This window comes from Planococcus citri, chromosome 4 (assembly GCF_950023065.1).
Source record: "Planococcus citri chromosome 4, ihPlaCitr1.1, whole genome shotgun sequence".
In the NCBI taxonomy this organism is placed as follows: domain Eukaryota; kingdom Metazoa; phylum Arthropoda; class Insecta; order Hemiptera; family Pseudococcidae; genus Planococcus; species Planococcus citri.
Genome location: NC_088680.1, coordinates 57,163,670 through 57,182,705, shown reverse-complemented (window position 1 = coordinate 57,182,705; position 19,036 = coordinate 57,163,670). Strand labels below are relative to the sequence as shown.

At 33.1% G+C, this 19,036-nt stretch overlaps 1 protein-coding gene across 1 annotated transcript in view; it reads right to left on the bottom strand.

Annotated features, from left to right (window-relative positions):
• The window catches only part of Cda5 (Chitin deacetylase-like 5), a 115,722-nt gene that overhangs the window by 50,354 nt on the left and 46,332 nt on the right, over nt 1-19,036 (bottom strand). The window contains exon 2 of the mRNA XM_065363186.1: nt 15,355-15,514. Coding sequence (XP_065219258.1) covers nt 15,355-15,514 — 160 coding nt within the window. The remainder of the gene's footprint in view (nt 1-15,354; nt 15,515-19,036) is intronic.

Below are 19,036 nucleotides of genomic sequence, written 5' to 3'. Positions count from 1 at the left end.
TTTCGACTTTTTGTCAGTTTTTAAAAGTGCCGAAAATAATCTATTGGAAGGTATTAATTTTCTACAAAAAAAATTAATAAAAATGTCAAAATGAGAACTGGAAAAATTGTTTTTACATTCAGGTGGTCCTCAGTATGTAAGAGTTGACTTTTTCCAGAGCGAAAGCTTTGTAATAAACGTCAGCGGCTGAAAATTAAATCCTATCAGAAAAATACACTCTGTAAATGTATGGTGAGGCAGTTTCAAGCTGATTTGGAGCCTTATGATAAAAAATTACAGTTTATCAAAAAACAGCGTTTTCATAGACGCTAGTAAAACGAAGTCAGCAACAGTATAAAGTTTTCAAAATGAAGGTCTCGGAGTTTTTTTTTTACGAATAGTTGATAAAATCTAGCAGCATAAAAAAAACATCATGAATATCCCAAAATTTGAAAACATAAATTTTCCCCATAATTTTACTCGATTACTTAGCTTACCGACATTTTATTCAAAATTTTCCCTACTGTACGACGAGTACGTAGACCAAAACCCAGCCCATTATCTACACTTTAAAAATTCACTTCATTATTGCAGCCACTGATGAAAATCCAAACTTACTTTTATTGGCTCATTCAACCGACTAGTACCCTCATTAATTAATTATACATTCCGAATTCGTCGTCATCAAAAATTGTACACGCAGAGGTCTTAAAACTCGTATGACGCGACGGCCTGTTATTAGAAAAATAAATAACAATTTCGTATTATGCAATTTGGCACATCTTCTAAAATTTCATTTCAGTTTACTTCTTATTAAATACCAATACTCGTCCGATACGTGTGAAAGAAAAAAGAAACCAAACGATTTCGGAAAATTTTCTGCAATAAATTTGGCGATATTTTTTTTTTATAAATGAAATTTTTAATCGACGATTTTTTTTTCTAGTAATAGGTAGATTAATAATTCACATTACATAAACCTTTTTTTTTTCGTCACAAAGTCGAGATTTTTTGGCTGCATTGTAGACATCCTTGAACGAGTCCAGCACATGTTGCAGAGCTAGCATACTTTGTACGAGTATGAAGTCCATGTCCATTAATAATACGTATAATGAAATGGTTGATACCTAATATGAATACTTTTACATCGAGAGTCGAAAAAATACTCATATTTCAAAGTAAAAATAATTTGCCGCAGATGGACCTTCGAATTAAACAGCCATTAATTCGTAATTCGCTATATTCGGCCGATATAATTGAAGCATGTGTTTCCAAAACGCACTAAGTCCAAAAAAATATTGATAAGAAATTCATGGTACTTAGTACAATTTGGAAACGTAGAAGTGGACCAAATTGGCTGATTTTTTGATATGTTCTAGCCAAGACCCTTAGACACAACATATCAAAAAATCAGCCATTTTGGGCCGCAACTTTATGCTAGATGGCCTTGCAACCTCCGAATCTTTGAAAATGGACTTAGTGCGTTTTGGAAACACATGCTTCAATTTAAATAAACGTAAGTGTCTAACTATTACTTTCTATACGCGTGAGATACCATCGAATAAAATTTTTTTCCATCGGCGATGTTTCCGTCATTTGGTTATTTTTCCATTAGCGTTAGTTAACCCTCTTTTCTTAAAAAAGAAAAAAAAACACATCGCATTAAAACTTACGAAATATCGCGTTAATATGAGGTAGGTACGGCATTATGTCAAAGCACCCAACACAAATGGCTCTTACGTGTAACTGGTTCCGGGTTCAAGTTTGACGTACGAACACACATGCGACTTCCGAAACACAGCTTCATATGGGTTATGGGTTTTCAGATTATAACAACGCGGTTCACCAGATTTTCGCGTAATTTGTTCGTTACGTAATGATGAGCAGACAAGAGATAGGGTGGGCAGAGAGAGGCTAACAATCATAAAGCATCTTTAAAATCATCTCATCCGCGCTACAGCTCCAGCTACAGGTACCTCCTCGCAGAGAAGTACATACATCGAATAACCTTGAACAGTCATTCTCGTTAAAATTCCGATTTTTTTCACTCAGGTGGCGTTTTTGTTGGGAAATTTTTAACCGCAGTAGTTTAACCTTAGAATACTCGTAGAATCCTGTTCCGTGTCTGACAAGAATGATTGGAATATCGATATGGTATTAGGATAGAAAATTTCACCGTGACAAATGCCAAATTTAAACAGGTTTCTTTTCGGTAGGTAGGTAGACCAAATTTCTCGATGGAGCGTTGCCAAAATACACGATGGTAGACTTTCATGGAAAAGCTACCGGTGGCGTTACAACATCGTAAAATATTTATTTATTTTTAGAATTTGCGTACCTAGGGTATTATTTTATAGGGCTAAAGGTGTTTGGTTTTATTTTTAATTTTACGTTTGATTAGTATAGTGTTCTTTGATGGATTATTATTATAAGTTATCTTTTTCGTATTCTCAAGTACCTATAACTGGGTATGTGGATAGAGTCAATGACTAATTATTATAGATCACCGTTGCTAATTACGGGTCAAAACTTGGAACAAATCGTAGATATTCCTAATATTAAAAATATTAAGCACTCGCAATAAATCCAACCGACAACCGTAATAATTCATTCAACATTGCTGCAAATTTTTTTGGTTTCATGATGGGTGATGAGTAAAAATAGGTAGATAAATGAATCAAGTTTTTGAAATTTTTTTAAAATGCTCGCTGCAGTTTTCAGAGGAAAAATTTAGCATTAAGAATGTTACGTTGAATACTGCAGCTGTTCTTAAAGACACAATATTTTCATTACCTACTTCTTTTTGAATCCTGAAAGAATGCGTTTTCCAGAAATTTGTAATCGACCTACTAACTAGTAAGTATAATGAGAGCATAATATTCATAAAAAGAAAAACTGCGAAACTCTTGCCCAAATTACAAATTGTTTTTTTTTGGGGGGGGGGGGAGTTGTTGGAATGTTTTTAATTACTACATAGATTATGACACAGTCCAAAAAACTATAAAATTTTCAAAAAACTACAAAATTAATCAAAAAAAGTTCAAAATTTTAAAAAATTGACAACTTTTTCAAATAAAATTTTAATTGGTAAAAAAAAGCGGTAACTTTTTCACAAATTACCAACACGCTAAAATTTTTAAAAATAGAAAAATTTTTCCAAAATTGCAAAAAGTTTTCAAAAGTTGTGAAAATATACCTATCAATAGTTTCAAAATTTTTAAAAAGGTTTGAAAATTGCAAAATTGTTCAAATATATGTAATTCAAAACACTCAAAATAGGATCAACTTTTTTAAAACTTATCAACTGCAAAAAAGTTTTTAAAAAAATACAACTTTTTCGAAAATTGCAATATTTTTTTAAAAAATTTGATTCGTTCGCGAATGACTTATTAACAATTGATTAATTTGTTCGTCAATTCGTTCGCGAATGATTCACGAAAAATTCATACAATGGATGATTCATTGACAATTGATTAATAGGTTGGTCAATTCGTTCGTGAACAATTCACCAAAAGTAAATTGAATGAATCGAGTCGTTCGCGAATGATTCACGAAAAATAATTCAATGAATCGAGAGTCATTCGCGAATAATTCATCAACAATATTTGTTCGCGAATGATTTACCAGCAATTAATCATATGAATCGATTCGTTCGCGAATAATTCACAAAAAATAATTCAATTCGTTCGTGAATGATTCACCAAAAATTGAGTGAATGAATCGATTCGTTCGCGAATGATTCATCAAAAATTGAGTGAATGATTCGATTCGTTCGCGAGCGAGTCACTCATGCGAATCAATTCGTTCGCGAATGATTCATCAAAAATTGAGTAAATGAATCGATTCGTTTTCGAACGAGGCACACGCGAATGATTCAGTAACTATTGATCAACTCGTTCGCGAATGATTTACCTAGAAATTAATCAATTCGTTCAATCGCCAATCGTTCGTAAGATTCTATTCGATTGTAAACAGATCAATTGCTGTACAAGTGTTTCAAAAAAAGCGAATCATGCAATTCGTTTGTAAAATATTTTTCAAGTTTTCAAGTGACAACATCAAACAGATGGAAAACATTCTTAAATACATCAAAGAAATCAATCTTTCAAACCAAATCTAGACTAACCCCTCGAAACTGGGCGTAAAAATCCTGGCAATTATACACGCCCAGTATAAAAAAAATGTCAAAAAAAAAAAGAATCGCAAAACTTTTTCTTAAAATTATAAATTAAAAAAAATAAATCACAGGTATTTTTCAACAATAGGTACACATTGCAATCTTTTTTTTTAAATTGCAAAATCTCCAAGATAATATTGAAAATATTTTGCAAGTGGTTTTGAATCAATGATGAACTTTTTTTTAGAAATTGAATGAAACGTTTTTCAAGAAGTGGAAAACTTTTTGCAAAAATTGTGATAATTATTTACCATCATCATAAGCCTTACAAGCTAACTTCGCTCATTCAAATTTTTATTCGTCCAACATTTATTATTGTAAGTAGGCTACGAACAAATATCTGCGAGCTGTAAAGATATCATCAAAATTGTATTTACTCAAATTTAAATCGAGATTTAAAAAGATCTACCGACATCAATTAAATACGAGATACATAATTTAGAAAAAATGCACGGTTTTTTACGACTCTATCCCTTCGTTAAAATAATCGTAAATAATTCTTTCAAAAAAACTAGATCGACTCAACTTGAGATAAAGAGCGAAAAAACACGATTAAAACCAGGAAACACTACGAAATTGCGAAAAAAAATCCGCAAAATACCCAAAGAATGTCTGCCGTTGGAATATAATTTATTCAGATATGTACAAATCCCAAATGTGCATTTAAAAAAGGCAACATTCTCATTTTGAAGATACATGTATACATAGGTAGTATTCGTAGAAGAATAGGTGGAGCTGGTATTAGACATTGGTATGATATGTTGGATGATTCACGGAAGTACCCACAAATAATTATTCTGCCCAGCAGAAGATCAATCTTCAACTGATACGAATAATCAAAAAACAAATCGCGTAAAATCGAATAATTCCTTCTGTAGGTATACGAGTAATTTATCAAATAACCGTACAACCTTCAATTTACAGCGGTAAAAAATTGCTCTTGTTTCGTTTAAAATTTCCATCAAGTTGTCCTCCCTCGTCGCTAGATAGGTCGCCATAATGTAGTGGCACGTTCTCGCTTGTATTCGTATCTTTGGAATACGCACGATAGGTACCCGAGGCGATGCACCGAGTTCGAGTACCATAAGCGTGCAATTCATAACACGAGTACAGTATTGTGGACACCTTCGGGCAACTGGACATAAAAGATACCTTTTCCGACAATAAGTCCTATTGATTAAATGTATCTCGCTTAATCGTGTTCTTTATCCGAGAACTCACACATTTAACCTCATTAACGCCAGTCGCTCTAATTAGATTGACGGTGTGGTCACTTCATTTTGAAAAAGACTCGATGTCGTCGTCGCCGATTTCTTATATTATATTTTTTCCATGTTAGAACCTTATCAATTTTTATTACGTATCTCATTACGATCACTATTATAGTAGATCCTCGAGCGTTCAATGATACGTATACGTACCTCTACCTACAAAAAGCATGTCTTTATGACCATAATCGCCTTTGGCTTACTGAGTAGTGAGTACGCGATGTTTCGTGCGATTCGCATTTATTCGTCGTAGGGGTCTTGATACTCGTAGTAATGCGAATGCTGACGCTGATATCTAAAAATATTAACTTACGTTTGGGCAAAAGTTACGAAATTTACGTAACTGTAATAATTTTTTTTCAAGGATTTGCGAGAAAAAAAATGTGAAAAATTTTCTTTCCAAATTATTGAATAGGAAATGAGTAAAATGTGGCACAAGGAAAACCTGTAGTACCTTGCTAAAAAAATAAAAGAGACGCGTATGCGGTAATATTTCTTCTGTTTGTCTCTCTCTTATTTTTTTTTTTACATAAGATGATTTTAGCATCACAAAAAAATCTTACTTAATAAACACACCGTTGAGTTAATTTACATTTTTATTATCTGTCTTTCTTCGTCTTTCTTTTTACTCGGTGTCGACATCGACACGAATGTCTTCTGTTATTATTTTAACACGATGTATATGTATTTAGCATGGATATAAGAGGTGGTATATGTTACCTATTCGCAAATATACACTCGTATATACCCATACCGGTTAAATAATATGCAGATAATTAAACGTCATTTCGATTATATTGAAATTCGACCACATCATCGTGCTAATGCTCCGTTTCTTCGTTTCCTTTTCTGTTCTGTTTCTCGTACAGTAATAATTTACATATGTACCATCAATCGGGTCATGGGCTAATCCAACGAGATTCCTGCTACCTTTTATTCGTAATTTGATGCCGAAGTTTGAACTGTGTGGCGAATTTTTATGTAGAAATATGTCGTTCGATATGTTAGAAGGTCAAGGATCGATGTACCACCTACAACCCTACCATAATAGGTAATTTGTAGCATTTTTGTGATTTTTTTCAAATTCCAGATCCAAATCAGGTCTTATGTTGCCCCAAAAAGAGAAACCCTCGAGTTACGTAAGGGGAATAGAGAAAATTAATCTAAATTTTAATAATCGATACTGCAGTGTATGAAGAAGTATTATTTAATCGCTTCATTGATTTAAAACAATGGAAACATGTATTAAATTTTTCGCTTAATAAGTGGCAACTGGCGATTTGTTTTTTAAATAAATCAAATCGTATATGTATGTTGTACTTGTACTTGCACCTATATTATAGTATACAGTACTGAGATATGCGGTATAATATCTCCTATAGATACATTGTACAATGTACATGGTAGGCTACTCATATATGTACGAATACCAAGCTTTATTTTTATTAAAAATGCAGGCGCGCGAATCGATTCTAATAGTGTTATGTAATCAATGCCTTTCTATACATATTATAGTACGAATATATAAATGGTACGAGTATAGTATAGTGATATTTTACTATACACATTCATAAGCGGATCCGCACACAGATACTCATTTAAATACACACAAAATCATGGGTGGGTGTTAAAAGGTACATGTAGATAGAAATATACGATCGGCAATCGAAACCATCTCTATGTATTATGTTAATATTGATTTATAGATTTTACCAATTTAGATATTTAAATGAATTTTTATCGTGGGTTGTACTTACGTACTGTAGCAATGTAATATACTCGGACTAATGTAAAAGTTTTACGAACGAAGGTACCGGTACAATATATTTTTCGAAGATTACATTAGGTACCTGAGTATATTGTTTTTATATTTTTAATACCTACCTTATTATCTCGTCCATCGTTTAATTTTTTTTTCTTTTTTAGTATGGCGGAAGTTGAGGTAAAAATTTATGCAATGGACTGATTTCTTTCGCTGTGACAATCACTTTGCTCGAGTTGTTTATCTTGGCTATTAATCATCGATCGAGAATGTCTCTCGAGAGTGACATTTTGACGAGACAAAGGTATCGATATTTCTCTCCTGTAGGTATTTCGGACTATAAAATGAAATGAAAATGTTGATGCAATTTTGACGTAATGCTGTGCTAATAATTTGAGAGCGATTTCAAATAGTGAAATGGGGATTTTGAATGAATCTTGATAGGGAGTGGTCAGCGAATTTGCTCAATTTTTTTTTACGAAAGTATGAAGATCTGTAGGCATAGGATTTTTACAGAATTTTAGCTCAAAAGTAGGTACATTTTTTTTCACTTTGATATTGAAAGTGATCTTTAAAACGCGTTGGTTGTAGTTTGCATCTGGCACAGGAAGAAGAATTCTTCAGAGTTGTATGCTGGCTAATCACACATTATTTCGAAACTTAAGAGTATACACACTTTTTTGATTGAATGTGGACTCATAAGTACACTTTATTTACTGCCATCAAAACGCTCAAAATGGTTTAAAATTTTGACAAAAAATAAAAAATTTCGTCTAAAATAGTTTTTTGAGGATTTTAAAAAATTTCAAGCACCAAATTGGGTCATGATTTTGAAGGGTTTTTTTTGGAAAAAATGTCATTAGACCTCTCAAAATAGTTCAAAATGTTGACAAAAAATCAAAAATTTGGTCTAAAATGTTTTTTGAGAATTTTGAAGAATTTTGAGTCCAAAATTGGGTCACGATTTTCGGAGTTTTTTTGGTAAAAATATCATCAGACCCCTCAAAATAGTTGAAAATTTTGACAAAAAATCAAAAATTTGGTCTAAAATGTTTTTTGAGAATTTTGAAGAATTTTGAGTCCAAAATTGGGTCACGATTTTCGGAGTTTTTTTGGTAAAAATATCACCAGGCCCCTCAAAATAGTTGAAAATTTTGACAGAAAATCAAAAATTTGGTCTAAAATGTTTTTTGAGAATTTTGAAGAATTTTGAGTCCAAAATTGGGTCACGATTTTTGGAGTTTTTTTGATAAAAATACCATCAAGCCCCTCCAAACAGGTCAAAATTTTGACAAAAAATCAAAAATTTCGTGTAAAATGTTTTTTGAGAATTTTGAAGAATTTTGAGCCCGAAATTGGGTCACGATTTTCGGAGTTTTTTTTGGTAAAAGTATCATCACGCCCCTCAAAACAGTTCAAAATTTTGACAAAAAATCAAAAATTTCGTCCAAAATGTTTTTTGAGAATTTCGAAGAATTTTGAGCTCAAAATTGCATTACGATTTTTGGAATTTTCGAGAAAGGTGTCAAGAGAACTCTAAAAATAGGTTAAAATTTCAGCATAAAATCAGAAATTCATGTCCTGACTTTTTTGAGCAGCCACTCTTGAAGAATTTTGAGTCCAAGATCGAGTCAATTTTCCGGCCAGGTTTGAAAAATTAACCAAATTTTCTACGCTGCAATTTTTCAAAAAATGTTCAAAAAAATGTAGGTATAGTTAGGTACCTACATTTTTGCAAAATTTTAACTCATTTAAATAGATTGTACGACACCTTTTTCAAAAATCAAAAAAAAATAATGGTCCAATTTCGAGCTCAAAATTCATCACAAGCGCTCGAAAAAAGCCATTGCAGAAAGTTTTGATTTTCTAGCAAAATTTTCACCTTTTTCGTTTGGTCGCGTGGCAGTATTTTTTCAAATATTTCGAAAATCTTGACCAAATTTTTCGCTGGTAATTTCTCAAGAATTCTCAAAAAACACATATTTTATTGAAATATTTAATTTTTTTTTGCAAAATTTCAATGCATTTTGATTTGACAATTTTTTTGTCTTGAGAAATTATTATTATTTTTCACTATTGATGAGTTTGAATTTCATAATGAGGTGAATCGTGAATCGTCGATTCATATTTTTTTTCGATAATTATTAATTATTGTCAAATTTTGTTGAATCAAGAATACGAAAAAAAAAATCATGAGTGTGGCCATTTAATACCTGTAGTAAGTAACAATAGTTTTGAAATAAATTTCAAGTCAATTTCGACCTCCCTAAAAACAAATTTCCAAATATTCTCGAAGAAATGCAGAAAATTGATTTGAGCAGTTTAAAAATTGGTTTCAATTTGTGAGATGACTATTCTTGGCTGGTATTCGCTGGAATGGTGGATTTCCAGGTTAGACACATCGAACATACTTATACATAGTTTGAAACTAAATTTGCAAGTGATTTCGAAAATTAATAATTATGGTACCTATCTCAGTGGAGTGTTTCGATCCTCTAAGAGCAATATTGCTTCTAAACTGATCTTCAATAACCAGTAGGAAAAAATCTTTTTCAATTTCCGTTGAAAAATAGAACGTGTTCAAAAATACTTTTCATTTGTTGTCAGAAAAATATTGATATTTTAAATTTGAAAAATATCGGTTTTCAAATTTTCAAGAAATTAATCCATGTGTAAAAGGTGTACCTTTCCTTTCTTCTCCTCCTCCATTCCAATTTAAAAAATTTTCCTTGATGCAAATTTACAAGATGAATCTTTGCGATGATCAGTTGACTAATCTAAAAATCTAAATAATCTGCCTCGTTATAATAACATAATCCTTGCAGTGATAATGAAAATCTGTTGCAACCTTCAAACGAGCGATGGAAAAATTAATTTACGCAAAATTTATAGCGAATTTTTCATTTCCTCGGATGACAAGCAATTAAAAATACTCGTAAATTGACATTTTGCTCGGGGTGAATTCAAGCACACTTCAACACTGCTGGAATTTTTTCCTACTTAGACACAGATAGGTACATAATTTAAAGGGTGTGATTACAATCACAACCGATAGTTAAATTCTCTCATTTAATTTCGAATAAATAAGTCAAGCCCAATGTGGGTGTGAGAGCTTAGGGGTACTCGGAAGTTTCCAGCCATCTACATAGCACTCGCAGACTCGCGAATTTATCTACGTAACAGCCTGATTAAGATTCTGAAAATCTAAAACCCTCGGGAGTATATCCAGCATCGATAGGTACAGGCGCATAGTCGTACATCTTAATCATAAAATATCGACTAGTATAGTCGCTTCGTGGGCAGCTGTATGATCTCACGTTTCTTCTCCATTTATTTATATGTCTTACCTACCCATGACCTACCAGACGATTAAAATCTGATTATCATAATTCGCGTGCTTTTTGCTCCACATCTGCGCCGTATCGGTCAAAGACCTCGACATTGACTAATGTTTGAGAATAAAAATGGCGAAAAAACAGCTTCCAAAAAATACCGTTTACACGCGAGATGGTGTGGTACTTATTGAATTTATTGAAATTTAAATAACAATAGAAATTCATTAGAAAGTTTTTTTTTAAAACTCAGATAAAAAAAATTACAAACACATGTACCAATACCGCGATACACATTGGCAGAAACGAGTAGTAGGTATATAAATTATATCGATACATTTATAAATACCTACGTGTATAGATTTCCTAAGTCGAGGAACTACTATACCTATAGTACACTGCACAACACAACGAATGCGTATTTCTGCATCGCGGTTCGCGGTAAGTAATTGTATTATCCCGCTGATAACGATCAGTCTCTTTACCTTTAACAAATTCATGATTCGATCCTCCCAGTGTTATTTTATTTGTAATTGCGAACAACGAGTTCGTAATAAATTTCAAAATAACACGTACACGCAATTCTTATCAACGTATTTAACCTTTGCCACACTGTGGGGCATAATTTCGTGGGTACCTGCCTACCTATAGAGCTCTTCCAGCGTATACATTAGATACATATGTCTATAATAATAATAAAGTAATATAGCCGGTTGAATTAAATATTTTAATAGCTCGACGAAAATTCTCTCTAACAGGTTGTATATCGTAATGTTGCGGATTGCCGAGTTATTAACACTTTGTTTTGAATCATTAACATTTATAAATATCGATATTAGCTGCGTGATACGCGATCGTATGTGAGTTGTACAGTATGATCCATAAATCCTGAAGCCCTAGATACACGTGATTTTTAACGATTGAGAAGTGCGCTGAAGTTGATAGAGAATTGTAATTTTTGGATCGCTGGTAGAGTCCTAAAAATGGTATCATAATTTTGAAGGCTTTGGAGGAGAGAGGTTTAGAAACTCAAAATACACTAAGTGATGGGAGGGAGGACTGAGGTACCATTATGAATAATAGGGTCGTTTGCGAAAAAAACATTGTCGGAGGATTTTGGCAAAATTCATTGGACAGTTTTGAATTGAAAGTCTCTCAGAAATTTTTTTAGCTCTGGAGATGTCCCTGGAGCGAAGATAGGGGACATTTTCGAAAAATTGTGTTTTTTTTGCTCTAGCTTTTATTCAACCTGTTTTGGGGAATGTGGCCCAGTCCTAATGATGGTATTTTAGATCCTGAGTACAACTATGCCACTGCTATCAAAATCCAAGACCACTTTTAGGGCTCTACCAACCAGTTGAAAATTTGCAAATCGCTTATTTTTGAGTAGGTAACTTTGTATTTTCAACATTTATTTTTCTCCAATATTTCATATTAAGCCAAAATATCAAAAAATATCATTTCTGGAACTGGTTAAATATTTTTGAATGCAGTGGAGGCAACTTGTTTGGTCATTACTGCCAAATTCAAAAAACCGAAAAAAATTGATAAGTTTTTGTATACTTGTAAAATGGACCAAAAATTGGCACCACTGTGTTCCAAAATATTTCCCCAATTTCAGAAATGATCATTTGATGTTTGGGCATAATTACATATTGCAAATAATATTCCTGCGTAATCAATCAAGTAGGTCACTGAAGTGAATTTGGACAGTTTTAATGTCACTTTTTGAAAATCTGGAATGTCCTAAATATGGCTGAAGGCATCAGAATAGTTTTAAACTATCTTCAATCGACTTAACACATTGAAATCAGGATACAAAGTGAATTTCAATTTTCCAAATTTGTTGAGCACTTGAGATCAAAAAGATAACAGTACTAAGACAAAGACTAGGGTGCGGTCTGGATAAATTTAGAGTGACCAACAGTGAATCAGTCCATCATTGAATGCTTCAAAGACCATTCAGTCACTGTCACAGTATGCACCCTGAAGGAGGAACCGCTTCAATCCTGATCTAGACATCAACCCAACATCGACCTGAAGAAGCCCTGTAAATAACCCGTCAATGCATCACCTTAAGTTGTAAATAACTATTGTACATACATGCTAAATAGACCAATTTAACTAATTGTACCTACTTTCCTAAATTTTTCAGCTTGAATTATAATTAGTCGTAATTAGTTTATACTCTTCAGTCCAATGTGAGCAGCTGGTGAGAAGCCCTTAGCAAGTGCACTAGCCACCTCACAAAAGTCCCCCTATGTCAGAAACTCTTGTAATACAAAGGGGAGACCAACATTTGTTGACCTCCCACCCTAGGCACCAAATTCTCCTCCCTACCCACGTAGCACTAATGAGATCATCAGTGGCCTCGACAAAAGTATTGACATGATTTTACATGTTTGTTGATTGAAAAAAGTCAGAACATTGCCCACAAAGGGGTTAATCTAACTACATTTACGATAATTGATTAAAAATTGACACTATTTTCAAAAACTATGATGGAAATGCTGATGGTCGTCATTGCTGTCTACATTTGTATCTACAGTCATGAGCAAGATTTTGATATATATTTTAGATACCTTTGTAGACCTCTAATCGATATCAAAATTCAGGTCTTCTAGTCGATCCTAAGTTGATGTCGACTATAAGATCGACAAAAGCATCTACAAAATTTTGATCTTGTATAGTTACTTTTGTCGATCTAATAATTGTCATCAACTTTGGCATCAGTAAGATGACCTGAATTTTGATATCAATTAGAGGTTCTACAAAAGTATCTACAAAATGTCGTCATTGAGTAGATACTTCTGTAGATCTTGTAATCGACATCAACCATCTGGTTAATTTTGACAAGGGAGTTGATGTCAATTACAAAATCTATAAAATTTTTTTTAGAAATTTCGAAGTGTTGCCAACTCATTTGTCGATGTCTGAGATGACAGCACAATCAGAAAAATTTTCCAAGTCCAAAATAAGATGAACTGAATATTGTTCTAAGGCGTCTTCACTCAACAGCAGCAATGGTCTAGTGGTTAAGGAATGTGACAGACGCAAGTAGGACAGCAGCGACCTGGGTTCAATCCCTACCCAGGGCAAGTTTTTTTCTTTCAAAAAAATTTTTTTAGGGTGAAATATTTTTGAAAATAACTTTACTTGAATCAAAAAATGGGTTTTGGGCACAATTTGCACATTTTCAATCAAAATTTGCCTCTTTTACACTTGAAAAAATGACACCAATGTCGAGACTTTGTTGAGACAAAAAATGAAGGGAGACAACAGTCGATTTTGATATCAACTTCTCACTCGTCATGTATTGACATTGGTGTCGACAAGTGACAGATTAGAGATCTCGTCTTTTCCATCGACTTTGGCATCGCTCGTGCTACGCGGGTAAAATCCCTTTTCCTAAGACGGGTTGAGTGACTCACAATCAGTCTACCAGACAGCACGGGTGAACGAAGCCTGCTCAGGAGATTGAGCCCTTGGCAACCGCCTAGGGGGTATGGGTTGTAGTGGTCAACCTGTCTCCCCCCCCCCACATCCTGAATCTAGGATTAGGGATAAATTAAGATATTACACTTTGTTTAGATTTAATCTTAGATTTGAGATGTACCTAAATAAATATGTTTATTAGAGAAAACCCCCAGCACCTTGTGTATCTCGGCGACCAAAAAAAAAACTTTGTGGGTAAAAATTTGTGAAAATTCCAATTTTCAAAAATCTGCAGTAGGCTCCGGTAATGTCCAAAACAGTTCAAAACTGTTTTTAATCAATTTGGCAGGTCTAGAATAGGGTAGGTACATACCAAATTTAAGCTTTCTAAGTCAGTTTTCTAAGATTTTAATTTTTTCCCATTTTTTGCCCAGAATTTTATTTTGAAAAATGCCCTCGAGCATCTGAAATTTTGCCTGATGATGTATTTTTGCATGCTCTTTCAATTGAGCTTTATCCAGCTCAAAAATTACTCCACCAGTTGGGATACCTTCCTTGTTAAATCATGATTAATTTTGCCATCACAGTGTTACCAAAACGCTGCAGAACTTTCGGGTCATGCTGTATTTATAAATACGCGTAGAACTATACAGATAACAGCTGATTTCACCAATTAAATCTCAAACATCCTCGAAATGGTAATAATTTTTACGTTCGTTCTTCCTAGAGATTGAAACACGTGAGGTTATTCAGAATCCCCTCCCTCTCTCACTTTACCGCCTCTATTTATTTTTCTCAGTATAACTATATATAGCGAGATTCATGCGGGATCTTCCAGATCGATGATACAGAGTTTAATTATTTATACGTATAATCTCGTTTCAAGTATCAAAAGATTGAGTTATAACCCTCTATAAATAAGCTATTATTGTTAAAATCTCGATTTAAAAAATAATTCATTTTGACATTTAGACTGCAGTAACCAGTGACCATTAATTGATTAAGATTAAAGTTTCGATTGACTGCCACCGCCATCATCACCATTATCGAATATCCTCTCGATATAAAAATATGTATCTCGAAGCGTGGAAAATACAAACAAAGGTGCTGGCATATCGAGCCCAGCGATAAGATCTCTTCTCTACGATTTTAGAGTCTCGAATAAGTAAACACAGCCAAGCATCAGCCAGGTACGTGCTAATTTGCATTGAAAAAAAAAATGCTTATCCTCGGATACCTACCGTACGTTATGCAATTTCGGAAATTATGGTTTTTTTTTCAACGTTACGGTCGAATTGTCAAGGTATAAAATAGGATGTGTTAGTTCTCGATCAAATCTTCGAGAGTGGGAAGGTGTATTTTTGATTTAGTGAGATGGAATTATTAAGATGAATTGTTTACCTGTACATAAGTCCACCGGTACATGATTCTAGTAAAGCGCCGCCAAATACGCAAACGTAATATTGTGTACAGTCTGTAGGATGAGGGTAATATCCGAATTCTTCTGGACAGCTGAATTCGTCTGGCTTGTTGTTTCGCTGCTGAGCCCAACCAAATGGCACTGTAAAACAAACGAGAAATATTTATTTTATTTTTTAAATCGAAAATACGCGCAAAAAAACAATAGATATGTAGACAACACTACAGACGCTGGTTGTCGAAGGCGTACGACATTTTTTTTTCGTATAAGAACTGCATTTTTCCGCGTAGGTAAATCAGACTTTAATGTGCGATTTTTTGCATTGGTCGTTGGCGGAAACAAGCAGCCCTTCTACGAATAAGTTATAAAAACCACGATAAGATAGGTACTTTTTAATATTCTATTTATGAGGTTATTGCATTGCCATCGAGAACAGGCGTGGCGTGGTTTTGAATGTCTTATTATTTTATTTATTTTTTTTAATCGTGCTGTTTTTATAAAACCTGGAAAGAGGCTGGAGAATTAAATTGTACGGATGTTTGTGTCTTATTATTCGTAAGATCGGTTAATGAAAATGTTTTAATGAATCGTGCTGAAAAAGTGGCTGACGTAAACGAGAGTTTCAATGTCAGTGGCAATGACGTGTTTAGAATAACGTTATCGATGTTTTTCAGTGGCGATTAATGATCGAAAATACCTACCCCAGTTTTGTAATGCATTATTTACGGCGAACCGAGTATGCAATTTTATTAACGTGTGTTTTTCTAGGGGACTTCTTGCGAAAATGACCAACTTGCGAAGGCTTGAATTTCGAGACTGGTTGAACTTGGAGTAAATTTTTGTGCAAAGATTTTTAAAAAAATTGATTGGAGATTGAAAATTAATTATTTTAATTTTAAAATCTCAAAATGAAACTTTCACACTTTTAATGTGAAAGCTCATTAAGCTCAACTTTTCACGATTGTGTAAATTGAAAAGCTGCGTTTCAAAATTTGAAAAAATTATTCAACTATTCTTTTTCCATCTTTACTGCAATAAATGAATTTTTCAAAATTTGATCTCAACACCCCTCAAGTGTATATGGGGCTCCCTCCCCACCTTGATCTAAATTTTTATGAAAATCAAAAGCCAAGCGTCATACTCAATACTCATGTTGATTGTTACTAAGTTGAACTTTGAAAACGTTGGGTTCGAATATTCTCTTGTTTTTTCAACAAAACCCATCTACCCCCCCCCCTCACCACATTAAATGGCCATGCCCTCTCACAATTTTGACAAACAAATTAAAAAATCATGAAAATGTAGACTGAAGAGTCTATTTTAACAAATTCTGGGTCACTGAATTTGATAATCCACTTATTTTTAAATGCAACACTTCAGTATCCTTCTACCCCCCTCCCCATTTGAGAGAATTCATGAAAATGCGGTGTAACTAATCAATTTCTACTAATTCGAGGTTGCTGAGTTTGATTATGCACTTATTTTTTTGAATGCAACTCTTTAGTGCTTCCTCACCCCCCCCCCCATTTCGGAAAAAATGTGAAAAATCACGAAAATGCGATGTGACGTGTCGATTTCTATTATTTCGAGGTCTTCGAGTACGATTATTCACTCATTTTGTTGAATGCAACTCTTTAGTGCTTCCTCACCCCTTCCCGTTTCAGAAAAAATTTGAAAAATCATGAAAATGCGATGTGACGTGTCGATTTCTATTAATTCGAGGTCTTTGAGTACGATTATTCACTTATTTTTTGAATGCGACTTTTCAATGCCCTTCTAGACCCTTTCCGATTGTGAAAGAAATCGAAAAATCGTGAAAATACGATGTGATTGATCGATTTTCTTCAATTTGAGGTCGCTGATTTTTATTATCTGTTTATTTTTTGAATTTATAACCTTCCAGTGCCTCTTTACCTTCCCAAAAAATATAAAAATCATGAAAATAGGATGTGACGTATCAGTTCATCCCACTTATTTGAGGTCGAATGACTTTGAATGTTTACGATTTATTTTTCGGATTCGAGCTCACCTTCTCCTCTCTCCATAATTTTGAAAAACTGGGCGACTGTAGATTTTTTCAAACAAAAAAAAAACATCAATTTGAGTCTCAGTGACCTTATGATCAAACGTTTATATATTTTATATTATATTTTATCACACGACATCAAAATTCGATAGTCGATTTTGCAGATCGATATCTCTAGAATCTGATCTACTTCATTGAATTATTTCATGAACTTCATTAAATTTCTATTTAAATTCCAGACATCAATATTTTGAAAAAGCAAATAAATAAAATTGGGAAATTGATGTCAAAAAACTTATATTTTCTGTATTAGAGTAATGTTTGAAGCGATCGTACCATGATTTGGATCAAAAATATCATGATTGATTGTTATTTTTCTGCTCCTTCAATTTCACTAAAATTTCATTAGTTTTTGGAAATAATTTCAAATTATTTTTGAGAAACTTTTTTTTTGGAAATTTTCATTGATTTCAACAACTAATTTTGTCAAATTTTACTAAAATTCCATCAATTTCGGGCAATTTACAGTGATTTAATATAATTTTTTCCAAATTTTGTTGATATTAACTTAAATTTCTCCATTTTTTGCTGATTTGGAATGATTTTAATACTTGTTTTCAAGTCGTTTAAATGGTGTTTTGTACAATTTTTACTATTATTCTGTCAAAGTCCAATAAAATGTTATCAAGTGCTGGTAATTTTAAATGATTCTTTAGAGCTCTTTCACTTTTGATCGTTTTAGTTTTTTTTTTTTTTTTTGGTTTACATTTTTTGAACTTGAATAAACTGTTCATTATTTTAAAAAAGAGGACAAATGAAATCACTATCAATAGAAAATACCAATACCTAGGCCTGCCTACTGCTCGAATCATGGACACAACAAAACCCATTATAATATTCATAATCGAAATGACCATATAGTAGATGGAAATTAATGCATATTTCGTAATTTATTTTGGTTGAATTAAGAAAATACATAAACATTGCGTACGTACATTTTACCAATACCTGCCTACTACATACATTATAACAACGAATTTGGTATCAAACCGCAGAATTTAATTTAATCGTATATTCATACGTATAATACCATCGTCCAAAATGATTAACATTATAGAAAAATTTTCGCCATTAAATCAAAATACGTAGTAGGTAAGGTATATATGAAAATTATTCGTGTATAATGTAGGTCAATAACTTCTTTGGTGCAGCTACGAGTAAAAATGAAAACACAGTTGCGATATAACAAATAATAGGAAAAAAGTATCTATTATTGCACCTTGACTTCGTTACACTAGTGTTCGCACATTAATGTCTAGATATATTACCGAATCTTAATACGTATAGCAGCGGTTTAAAGTGGTTCACCTTCTTTTATACAGTAATCTCGCCCGTAATCAAGCACGTTGGGGCTTTTTATAATTCTTTTCCTACATTAATTAATTCTTAAAAATAGCAACTAGGTACAAATATTTAACACGCATTGATTTCTGTGTATAATACGTATGCTGTCGTGTGTGTGTGTGCTTTCGCATCGTACACACATGCTGTATAGGTAAAGGTATACGCTGACATGTACGCCAATGATTTTTTTCTATTCGTAATGCTGCTGTAATCATAGCCTATACACTATAGTA